The sequence below is a fragment of the Pristiophorus japonicus genome, chromosome 12 (genome assembly GCF_044704955.1).
Source record: "Pristiophorus japonicus isolate sPriJap1 chromosome 12, sPriJap1.hap1, whole genome shotgun sequence".
Taxonomy (NCBI): domain Eukaryota; kingdom Metazoa; phylum Chordata; class Chondrichthyes; family Pristiophoridae; genus Pristiophorus; species Pristiophorus japonicus.
In genome coordinates this window covers 157,084,882-157,097,371 of record NC_091988.1, presented here as the reverse complement: position 1 = coordinate 157,097,371, position 12,490 = coordinate 157,084,882, and the positions used below count along the sequence as shown (strand labels likewise).

General features: G+C 40.9%; 1 protein-coding gene across 1 annotated transcript in view; it reads right to left on the bottom strand.

The window, feature by feature from the left end:
* Nucleotides 1–983: 983 nt before the first annotated feature.
* The window catches only part of LOC139277021 (protein-glutamine gamma-glutamyltransferase 2-like), a 34,960-nt gene continuing 23,453 nt past the window's right edge, over nt 984–12,490 (bottom strand). Inside the window, exons 5-13 of the mRNA XM_070895027.1 lie at nt 11,244–11,372; nt 10,419–10,596; nt 9,409–9,544; nt 7,115–7,218; nt 6,464–6,706; nt 5,790–6,059; nt 5,180–5,340; nt 3,234–3,367; nt 984–2,428 (exon numbers count right to left, since the gene is read on the bottom strand). Coding sequence (XP_070751128.1) covers nt 2,272–2,428; nt 3,234–3,367; nt 5,180–5,340; nt 5,790–6,059; nt 6,464–6,706; nt 7,115–7,218; nt 9,409–9,544; nt 10,419–10,596; nt 11,244–11,372 — 1,512 coding nt within the window. The 3' untranslated portion in view covers nt 984–2,271. The remainder of the gene's footprint in view (nt 2,429–3,233; nt 3,368–5,179; nt 5,341–5,789; nt 6,060–6,463; nt 6,707–7,114; nt 7,219–9,408; nt 9,545–10,418; nt 10,597–11,243; nt 11,373–12,490) is intronic.

Here is a 12,490-nt window from a genome sequence, read left to right as displayed (position 1 = left end):
TAGCCCTAGGTGTGTGCAAGCAGTATGGCAAAAAATTGCTGCAATGAGTATTTTCCAGCTACAGAAATGGCTGCTGAAGATCAGCACACCCTCAGCTCAGAGAGTTCTCGGTCTCGCCCGTCACAGCTGATCCTGGCAGCAGCTGCGCCTTCTAATTGTCACTCTAGATTACCCACAGTGCATTGCCTATCCAGGAGCTGCAGTGCCACTGGCCCTAATTATAATATATTTAAATGAGAGCACATAGGACTTGGTAAATTAACTAAAGGACCTAAAAATGCAAGAGAATGCGGGTAACATGATTTTATGGTAGATAACCAACAGGAACACCTTCTGCTCCATTTACCTACCCCTAAATGTTACTTGCCCTGATGTGCGGCAGAAAAAATCGCTGCCTATATTTTCATGACCAAATGGGAAAATAGGAGATTAAAACTGAATGTGAAAGTCTACCTCTTGAGAAGGGAGATTTGCCAAGTGCACAGGGCTTTAATGTTAAAGGAAAGAGTTATGAATCAATCAGTAGCAAGCTGAACATTGGGATCCTCCTAAAATATTCTAATTTAGTGATGCAGAAGCTCTGTTGCTCTCATTTAGGCATAAGATTCTCTCCACGTCCAACGTCTGAAAGAAATTATATGAAATTATAAACCCTCAAGAATAATTTCCGCAAGGGTTCTCCCAAGCTACCACCGAAGTTACACCAGGAAAGCAGGAAACCCCCCGCGTAATTTCTAACCCCCTTTCTTCATAAAAGTGTCTACCAGTTTGTTCAGCTTAGCGCACAGAGGAAAATTTCCACGAAGTGCAAGCTGCAATAGGTGAGATCTTCAGAGGGAGAATGCATCCCACGTTCACTCACAATGTGTTCCTATTGTAAACCATAGTTAGCGTAATGACTGAAGCCTGAGAAATCCGGTTACACAGAATTCTTTCAGTGCCTTGTTTATTTTAAACAGTTACCAAAAACAGAGTCAGCCAGAATCGCCAGAATTCATCAGCGCAGTAATCAAAAGCCCTGGTACATTTCACTTATACCCCTAAAAGTCCTGCAGTGGTCAATTTAATCATTTCTTGAAAGATACTGTAAGAATGAAAGCAGTGCTACAGTTAATATCGCCATGTGTTGTATTGTTGACCTAGCGAAAGAAATATAAAGATCACAATTGTTTAAATTTATGTAATTACAATGTCACAATATTCTGCAATGCTATAAAAAGATTGTTTTCATGAAGTGGAGTTGGTTTGTGAGTCAAGCTGGATAGGATGCTACCCAATCCCATGGTTAATGTTGTGCCAATATCAGGAAAGGAAGTCGGTAACACAGGAGACCAATTAACTGCTGGCACATCATTAAAACCTGAGACCTAGCTGCCGGTAAAGATCTTAGGGGCAGGAACAGTTACATTGAGATCGAAGTCCTGATTTATTAAGACTGAAGAGACTTTTATAATCTCAAAATAAGAAGACAGTTGAGCTACCAGATGATCAAGTAACCTCACTCTGCACCAGGATTAACAGAAAGTGATTCCGTTGAAAAATCAAGAGCACAAAAGACACCAGCTAGCCCATCAGCTAGCCTCCCTCCATTAGAATTCCTTCCTTTCCTCCCACCTTCCACATAACTGTTTGTCTACATACAGCCAATCAGAGAAGACAGGCAGCAGACAACCCATCACTGGTACCAAAGCAACTCAATATTTGACCACCTCTCTCTGCACTTAGATTCCCTCTTGGCCTTTGCAAATTGCAGAAGTCAAAGTTTAGTCCCTGGAATGTCATCCTGACCCTTGAATGGGTATCAGCTCAGTGACATCACTTCAATGTATTAACATCCCTTAATATCTGAAAACAAATGTGTCACATCTAAAAGCAAAGGAACTCAAGGCCATTATCTTCACTCAACTTTAGTGCCAAGTGTCCAACGAACTGAATTTTCACTGAAATGTTAAAAACTATAGATTTTCTAATTGTTAAGCAATTCCAGATAATTTTATATGCCATTTAAATCATCATAGTGTCTCTTTCTTACTACTGTTCCCTTGATTGAGCACAACTTAGCGTAAGAATTGAGGAAATCTGGAGTCAGTAACTCTGCATGTAAACAGGGACGAAGAGCAAATTTCACAAAAATAATACATTTGAGAAGTTACTTGTAATTAATGGAAAACTTAATGTACCAGCTAACTGCAGTACTCTGAATATCTAAAATTGTAAGCGTATATCCTAAAAGATTCATCTTATAAATGGGGTTTTCAACAACTTTTTGGATCATATTCCCTCTTCTTGAATGTCAATATTGATGTATCCTTTCACATCCTTCAGTTTATCACTGTCAAAATCCACAGTTAGTTTCTTCAGCCCCATTTTCTTGGGAATAAGTGAAGCCTCCTTAGTAATCACTTCTCCAGGATTTATCTTCCCAACCCTAGAATAGGTCAAATAAGAACAAAGTAATTAAAGAGCCTTAAAATAATCTTAAAATTTCCATCTTTCTTTCTAATACAATTTTCCAATTAATTCTCCCTGATACCTTTTTCCCAGGCCAATTGTTAGCATTACTCAACTCTTGACATCTGGTTTATTAGCTTTAGTCTGTTCATTGTGTCCTTAATTACATTACCTAATTGCACAATGATCACGATAACTATATCTTTCTGGACTCCAGGCTGGTAAATATTAAATCTAATGTAGTATTTTTCCCAATTTGTTCCATGTTTATGGTATCCCTACAATGTCTGCATGCCCGACATGAGACTCCCAAAGCAAGCGCTCTACGTGAAGCTTCAACACGGCAAGCGAGTCCCAGCTGGGCAGAGGAAACCCTCAAAGCCTCCTTGACGATGTGCAACATCCCCACCGACTCCTGGGAACCCCTGGCCCACGACTGCCTAAAGTGGAGGAAGAGCATCCGGGAAGGCGCTGAGCACCTCGAGTCCCATCGGCGAGATCAAGCAGAAACCAAGCATGGACAGTGGAAGGAGCGTGCGGCAAACCAGGCTCCCCACCCACTCTTTCCTTCAACCACTGCCTGCCCCACCTGTGACAGAGACTGTAGATCCCTCATTGGACTCCTCAGTCACCTGAGAACTCACTTTTAGAGTGGAAGCAAGTCATCCTCGACTCCGAGGGACTGCCTATGATGATAATGTACCTACTGTACACATGTTGATCATAAAGGATATGTATACTTGTTGACCTGTACTGTATATTTTCAGAGTGCTCTGACTTACTTTATTTCCTTCTGACCATCAATCAGGCCTGCTCCCTCAAGTGTGAAGACACAGTTAGTCAGTGCCACAGGCAGAAAGTTCTCAAAACTGATTTCTGCCATCACCTCTTTGAACAGCACAGACACACCTGGGACCTGAGGAAACAAGACAATTCTTCAGAACATCCAAAATATCAGGTCATTGGCTAAACCCTACATTCCCCTGGCACAGGACTGCCCCATGGCAAGTCCTTGAGTCTGAAAGCAGCAAGGAAAGCAAATTAGAGCTGCACCAGTAATGACCATCAGTGCTGTTAGAACGCCTCCACCCTGAATATCATCCATCTCAACTGTAGGAAAAAATTACCTTCCTGTTTTTGGCCTCAATCTCCTTGCTACTGATCAGGCAGAATATGTATAGTGCATACACTCGGCATAATTTTTGCTATTTCCAACACAATTTTTTTATGTCACACATTTTCTCTGCTGATTTTGTCTTTTCTTCTGTACCTTTTTATTCTATTTAGTCCAGTTCTTCTGATTGTTTTTTTTTGCCTTTCTATCATTTTATTTCTTTCTCTCGTTTCACTGATGTGATTTTTATTCATATTTTCTTCACTTCCTGCTACAGTTTTTATTTGTCCTTCATGCATTCTCCTGTTTTCCACTAGCACTTCATGGTATATAATTGGTCATGGGCAGGAACGGGAAGTGGCAGATTTTTGCATTTACTGCTCATTATTCTATTGCAGGTAATGAAACTGAATATTGAGCAGGGTGTCTAACAAGCGATCGATGCAAAAGCACTTGATTGCATCCACCATGCCCATGACCAATTGCGCTCCCCATGTCTCTTCACTTCCATCTCAATTATTCTATAGCCAAATTTAATTTCCTTTCCCTTCAATTCAGTACGTCCAGGGAGCACAGCAGTGAATGCATCAGGAAACTGCCGTTGTGTTGACCAATTCACTCATTTCTGTGAATACCAGTGTTGTCATCTAGTTGAGGCCTGACAGTGAGGTCACAATTGAATTCATTAATAAGTTTCTACGGACCCGGGAAGGCATCGGGAAAGCTGGTTTTCAGCGCACAATGCGCATGCGCTGAAAACCGGCTTTTCCGGTCTGTCAATCCACAGATCGGGAGCGAGGACATTTGCTTGGGCAAGATTATGGGATTTACCCATATCTTGCCCAGCAAATATCCTCAAAATTCTTGCACCTGAAAAAGCAAGCGCATAGCCTACTTTTACAGGTGCAAGTGTTTTAAAACACACATAAACACTAAATTGAATAAACACATGTTATTGTTTAAAAACTCTGCCCACTAAGGTAAGTTTATTTTTAACCTGAATTACAAAACTTTTTAAAAAAATCAGAAAAATATTGTTTTTTTCTAGGGCATTTATTAACTTTAATTCCAATTAATTTTAATTATGTGAGTTCTGTTTTTTATTTTTTATTAGTGTGTGTTTGTTTTTTTTCCCATTAATAGCAATAAGAACTTGTAGATACGGAGTTCTCAATGATATTAATGAGAAAGCTGTGGAATATGTACCTGATTAGCTGAGCAGTCACATGTGACTGCATCTTCTGCGTGGGAACCCTCCGGACGGGAGCGCACTTCGCAGCGAGGGAAGAGAAGGCCTCCCCAACGGAATCCAGGGCGCCTCCTAGACTACCAGGTAGATTTGTTAAAATTCTCTGGTTGAAGGCAATTGTCTGCGGGAAGCCTCCGACCGGAATTTCCAGGCCAATGTTTTCAGTCAGGTTCCACAATGGCACATCCACCAATAAGTGCAAATACACTTCATTCAAGGAGAAACCTGAGACTGGCTTAGCTTGTTGCTCTAATTGTCTAAGGTTAGACTTAAAAGAAAAATGAGAGAAACTTAAAGCGCAGTCAGAAAAAATGTAGAACTTATTGGTAATTCCCATCTTGGAGGTGCACACTTCTTGACATTACCTGAATTGTGATGTTAGGATTGATCAAAGAGATGTCTTTTAGTGTGAATGCACTTTCATTTGTTTCTACATCAGTTAGAAGAGCTGTCAGCCTGATTAGATTATACTTGTCAAGGAACTCCCCATATTCTGTGTAAGACAGTTCCACCTCCACGGTTTTATCTGGAATATCAATTCAGGTATAAAGAACAGGTTATCAAACTGACTTATGTTTAAGCAGAATAGCCTTCAGCTATAATACAAAGCATCTGGGAAGCAAGGGATTCATGGGTATCTTTTAAAGCTTCAATAAAAAAATTCTGTTCAACTGATGGAAACTATTTCAATGTTGCACAGTCTTTTAATATTGTAGATCACCCACATGCTGATGAAAAGGAGTGAGAGCATGGTTTCAATGTTTTTACAACTAACATGAAATGCTCTATCCATAGTTGCTGTACAATTGTATTTCAATAGTTTGCTTCATTACACCACACGGTATACCCGGCAATAGAAGCAGATCATGGTGATACACTGAATATTCATGCAAATATAACCAAACCTTAACAAATGGTCTGTCACAATGGTAAGTAGTGACCGGTTAGGTAGAAAATCAATGACTGGTTTCTTACCTTCACTGGGATTTACAGTGATCTCCTGTTGATACTTCTTTATACATGTCCCTCTGGAGGTCCTATTATATTTCTTTTTCATAGCACTAATCTTGAGTGTGTAGACTCTCTTCATGGAATTCTTGCTGGAAATGACTACGGATATTTTAACATTGGCTCCATTGTAAATTGGATCATTGGTCTTCAAATACAAGTGAAGTTGTTTCTCTGGCTTCAAAGGAGCTCTTCTTCTGTCAGCCAGCTCAAAAATTTGTCTTTCTCTATCAGAGCCTTAAAAACAAATGAGTTAGTGCTGTTACAGTAGATACATTAATTTTCCTGGCTGAGGTGACACATTTCAGGAGCTACCAGAGGAGAGCGGAATTAAAGCTTGCTTTCCCTTCCCCCGTCTATATTTATCACTGTGATAATTCTGATCTAAGAGCTTTAGTATATTAATTATACTGTAATAAGAATTCCACCAAACACTTTTAAATCTCATTGACACCTTAGGATTTTCCAACACATCAAAGTACCCCACACAATAAGTTATGTAAGTGAACACTTTATTCAATTCTCAAGAGGATCTTACCATTTGCCAAGATGTAACCATTGATGATAATATATATATAGATATAAAACAAATGTGAATTTCTTTCAGTTATGTTAACTACAGGCTTGTATTTTTTCCGTACCCTCGGGATATTTGTAATTGTTTGTGATATCATCACGTTCATCGCTGCCGACACACTTGGTGCTGATCTTCTGGCCAACGTGTTTGGTGTCAGTGTCGACTTTCATCTTTTTCCCCTGTTCAGAACAGACCCAAGTCACACAATCCGCATTGACTTCAGCAAATATGAAGGGAACATCGTAGCATATATCTGTCTCCCCCTCTTTGATTGCCTTGACCGGGGCTGGTCCACAGCAGTAGATTCCTAATAAAACCAAAAAATGATCAAGAACCTGCCTGAGTGAATTTATGTGATCTGAACTTACCAGGCATGCTCACTGTTCACCAACGGTGGTGCTGTTTTATTTCAATAACATTAATTTGGTATTTTTTTTGCAAAACTTTCTTATTCTGACCCACACAGAAATTAAAAGGTGTGAATATAACTTGATAGGTTACTTCATGGAAATGCAAAATAAATCATTCTTAGAGTGTTTGAAGTCTACATGATAATCGACAACAATTCCCAACCACCTGGTTCCTACTCCCACCAAAAGTTAAAATGATCCCCATTGATTCAATTATTGTCTGTTATCTCACTACCCACAATTATTTTACATTTTTTAAACACATAAATAAGACCGTAATCATCTATTATTTATTACATCCGTACCTTCACTTTTCTCCTGTGGTGTTGGGTCGAGTGCCTGCCATCCATCATTGCCAGGCCTCAAATCATATCTTGCCATCCAAGATTCCACCCAGACATGGAAATTCCTAATGTACAGCAACAGAGAAACACCTCCAGAATAGTCAAATTCTCACAGAAATAGCACCCCATTAAGCAAATTAAATTGCATATTATCTAGGTGTAATTAATTAGAATTCTGGATAATATATTTCCCGACTTGCCAGTTACAACTTCAGTGTGGATGATTATTTCAACTTACAAAATATACCTTAACAGCACCATAATAAAATCTATGATTAATGATGTGGTAACAGGGCACTGAGAAAATAATAATAGGATTGGGCAGAGTCAACATGGATTTATGAAAGGGAAATCATGTTTGACAAATCTGTTAGAGTTTTTTGAGGTTGTAACTAGCAAAATAGATAAGGGGGGGAACCAGTGGATGGATTTTCGGAAGGCATTCGATAAGGTGCAACGCAAGAGGTTATTGAACAAAATTAGGTATCACGGGATTGAAGGTCATATACTAACATGGATTGACGATTGGTTAATGGATAAAAAACAGAGAGTAGGAATAAACTGGTCATTTTCTGGCTGGCAAGCTGTAACTAGTGGGGTGTCGCAAGGATCGGTGCTTGGGCCCCAGCTAATCACACTCTATCAATGATTTGGATGAGGGGACCAAATGTAATATATCCAACTTTCCTAATAATACAAAGCTCGCTGGGAATATAAGTTGTGAAGAGGATGCAAAGAGAATTCAAGGGGATATGGACAGGCTAAGTGAGTGGGCAAGAACATGGCAAATGGAATATAATGTGGAGAAATGTGAAGTTATCCACGTTGATAGGAAAAATAGAGTTTTTTTTAAATGGAGAGAGATTGGGAAATGCTGGTGTTCAGAGGGACCAGGGTGTCCTTGTACACGAATCACTGAAAGTTAACATGCAGGTATAGCAAGCAATTAAGAAAGCAAATGGTATGTTGGCCTTTATTACAAGAGAATTTGAATATGAGTAAAGATGTCTTTCTGCAATTATATAAGACCTTCATGAGGCTCTGGAGTATTGTGTACAGTTTTGGTCCCCTTACTTAAGGAAGGATATACTTGCCATTGAGGGAGTGCAACAAAGGTTCACCAGACTGATTCCTGGGATGTGGGGATTGTCCTATGAGGAGAGATTGAGTAGACTAGACCTATATTCTCTAGAGTTTAGAAGAATGCAAGGTGATCTCATTGAAACATGCAAAATTCTTACAAAACTTGACAGGATAGATGCGAGGGAGATGTTTCCCTTGGCTGAGGAGTCTAGAACCAGGGGTCACAGTCTCAGAATAAGGGGTCGGTCATTTAGGATTGAGATGAGGAGAAACTTCTTCACTCAGAGGGTGGTGAATCTTTGGACTTCTCTACCCCAGAGGGCTGTGGAGGCTCAGGGCCCGAGTTTGGTCAAATCTAAGTTCCGCCCATGTACCTTCGAAAGGACCGCTAAGATCCTGACGGTACCTTGAGTGGAAGTTTGGTGGAAAAATGTGGGAAAAACCGGCCAGCGGAAAAAATGGGCCTTACACGCTGATTCTGGACAGCAGCAAGCAGTAGGTCGCATTCTGGGTGGCAAATACGATCCTCAGCAAAGTAACGCCGAGAATAGAGTCGGGGCCAGGGAGGGGGGAAACAGGAAAAATAATTTTTTTTCAAAACATTAAAAAAAAACTACTACACATCCTTCAGAGGACCCCATCCATCAAAATCACTGCAAAAGAAATGAAGAAAACAAGTGCACTAACATTTTCTTGCAGGTCTTCATACTTACCGTTCAGGTAAGACCTGCCTCCACGCGGCAGTCTCTTCTGCTGCTGGGGCAGAGGGCAATCCAGACCAATCTTGGGAGTCAGCGGGTGGACGCTCCCCAGCAGTCTTCTCTCCCCGCTGAAATGAGGACCTGACCAAACTCACTCAGAGGGGAGAGCGCCCAGAAAACATGGAGACCTTCTCAGCGGCAGCCGGCGGTAAATCGACCAAACTCGGGCACTCAGTCTTTGAGTATATTCAAGACAGATATCGTAGGTGTTTCGATATTAAGGGGATATGGGGACCATGCAGGAAAATCAGCCATGATTTCATTGAATGGCAGAGCAGGCTCGAGGGCTCGAATGGCCTACTCCTGCTCTTAATTCTTATATTCTTATGACTTGGTATGTTAGTACAGTATCTCACAATGCAATTTGAAGGGCACAATACTGTTGATACATTGTATTCAGTTTAAACTCACCATATACTATCATCTGATGTTCCCACTTCCATTCCTTCGTCATCATACTCACTTTCAATTATTAAATTCCCATTGGTGTCATGAGCAGATTCAAAGTTTGTAACAACTCGGGTAGGAATTCCTAAGCACCTCAAAACTAAAGAAAGGGAAAATTATCAACTTATTTCTAATATTATTCCATTTTTGCAACTATGGCAGAAAAAGAAGCCTGTGAAAGCCAATTCAGTCTATAATGTGGAATCACGCTTTCAGATAAAACTTGCAGAAGCATTCTCTTGATTCAGGGGTATATTTTTCTTTGCAGAAACTGTGGGGTCGATTTTTACTGTTGGGCAGCTGACACTCTTTACATAGAGAGTGGTGTGAATGTGGAATTTGCTGACACATGGGGCGGTTGCAGCAGATAGAACCGACACATTTAAGGAGAGGTTTGAGACATATGTGAGGGAGGAGGGATACAAGGACAGGGTTGGAAGTGGTAATTAGCGTGGGAGGAGGCTCGTATGAGGTATAAACACTGCTGTAGGCTCTATGTATGTATGTAAGATAAGTCATTTTCAGGGATGGAGCAGGGAGGGAAAGCCACATAATTGAAATATTCATTGGGGTAGAAATACGTCTTGGGCAGTGGCGCAAAGTGAACTGTATTTGATCACCCGCCCGTTCTACGCAGAGCCTGATTATTATTTTCATTGACTGCAATGGGTTAGGGTTATATGTATCATTTTAATTCCATTGTAGTCAATGGAACAGCTGATCCGATACCAGCTGTTTTGCACCAGCACCCGAGACAAATTTCTTCTTCAATATTCCGAATGGCAAAATTATATTTATTTGTTCCCTAGAATACATAAATGCCTGAATACCATAACATCGTTTCAGTCTATGTTTAAATATATTCTATATATAGTTGTACATATACTTCAAATATTGAGGAAAATACTCAAAGGAAAATACATTTTTATAGGTTTCAACTTCACGTGTATGTGGAATCCTGATTGCCTCTCTACCTGTGCAGGCCACCGCTGCAAACACCCAGCACTGCCCATAGCAAACTGGCTGGCAGCCACCGCTATTCCACTGACGAAGGATGGCAACACTTCCATTCCATTTCCCTGGATATACTCCATCAGTGTACGGATCATCCCATTTGCCAAAAAGTATTCCATTATCATCGTTACAATTCACCTGAAAGGGCAACACAGTAAATTTGGACTGACATTGTTGTAAAGTCATGACAGCAAAGAAGAAAACAAACACATCAATGGGATCAAACTATTGAAACTATCTCCCTTTTTCTGATACCAGCAATCTTTAGTTTTATTTTTAGTCTTTTGCAGTGACTTACAAGGCCCCCATTGTCCTAACCATAGCTTCAGCTGGACATCAAGGCTTGAGGTGGCCATCAATGTGTTTTAATTCATTGAAGCTGTGATATCATCAACCGTTTTGCATGAAAAATAACTCCACAGTTGCGACTGACCAGAAACTCACAAGTAACCAAAAAGTAAGAAAGTATGGAAGGATGTAAGAGCATTCAACTCATCAAGTCACCTTGTGCCTGTATAGTCTAACCTAATGTTGACTCAACCCCACCCAGTTAATATCCAAACAAAAGATTTTGCATAAATGCACCCTGATACCCAAAGAGAATCAACTAGAAAGCCAGAAAGCCTAGCTCAACAGGAGGGCTAAAAATATTCTGGGCTAAAAGAAAGACTCAAAAAGACACGAGAAGACAGCAGTATCAGCCTTGGTCAGCTGGAATACATTGTCAGGTCATACTTATTCACTAATCCTACTAACTATATTAGCTTCAACATTTATATTCTTACCATAGCAGACACGATTCTGCTGATGTAAACAGGAGAATTTCTGTGGGTACAGTCCTTTGCTGGGTTTTTCAGGTGTTTGGGATTGTTGTCTAGTAACTTAAGACAGATGTCCAAAATATCTTCTTCAAACTAGAACACAGATTGAAGATTTGATTTGTTCCATGAACATGACTGTAAACGATTCATTTTAAGTTATGAAATATTCATGGACAAACTTTTATCTGATTTCCTTGACATGCAGTGTTGTAGATGAATTATTAAGTGTAGCATTTTGTATCTGCTCAATTTTATGAGAAATTAGGAATTTCTTTTGCACCATGATAACAGTTGGATCCCTTTTGTGGGATGCACTGTGTTCCTATTTTGTCAAGTTGTGTGAATGTATGTCTACATATGAGGCTCTGGGTCACATACTGGGGATCAGAGTTTCACATTGGTGAATATAAAAGTCAGCTGTTGATCACACTGAGGATACAGTAATGAGTTGTTGTGATCTGGAATGCACTGCCTGAAAAGGCGGTGGGAGCAGATTCAATAGTAACATTCAAAATGGAACTGGATAAATACTTGAATGGAAAATAAAGTTACAGGGCTATGGGGAAAGAGCAGGGAAGTGGGAATAATTGGATAGCTCTATTTTTTGGCTCAAAATTGGCCCCTGCCAATTTTTGGCACACTCTTCCGAGGTGCGCCGACTTTCTAGGAAAAAACGGCGCCAAAAAGTTGTCCCCGCATTCTGACCGCTCTGTGGCCACTCCCATGGCTTGGCGTAGCGTGGCAATTCAATTAGGGGGCGAAGCTAGGGCTCTGCACTCAAAAGAGTGCCGGCAGCTCAACGCATGCGTACTGGAGGTTTCGCGCATGCGCAGTAGCTCCTCTGCAACATGGGACCCGATGTCCCGCCCCTATCTCAGGCCGAGTGTCCCCACGACGCGCGCTGGGCTGCTGCACGGCATAGAGTCAATCCCGCACCTATCTCCGGCTAAATGGCCTCCCGCACCGGCTGGCCGGCCCGCTGATTTCCCAGGCCAAGGAAGGACTTGAGTTTTATTTTTTATTTATCGATAGTTGTGCTTTGTTTAGTGAGGGGAGTTTTGATGTGGAGGGAGGAGGAGAGCTTTGATAGGAGGGTGGGGGAAGAGTTTTGATCCGGGTGGGAGAGTGTTTTGATCGGGGCAGGGGGAGTTTTGATGGTGGGGGGGGGCGGAGTTTTGATATGAGCGGGGGCAAATTTTGATATGGGGGGA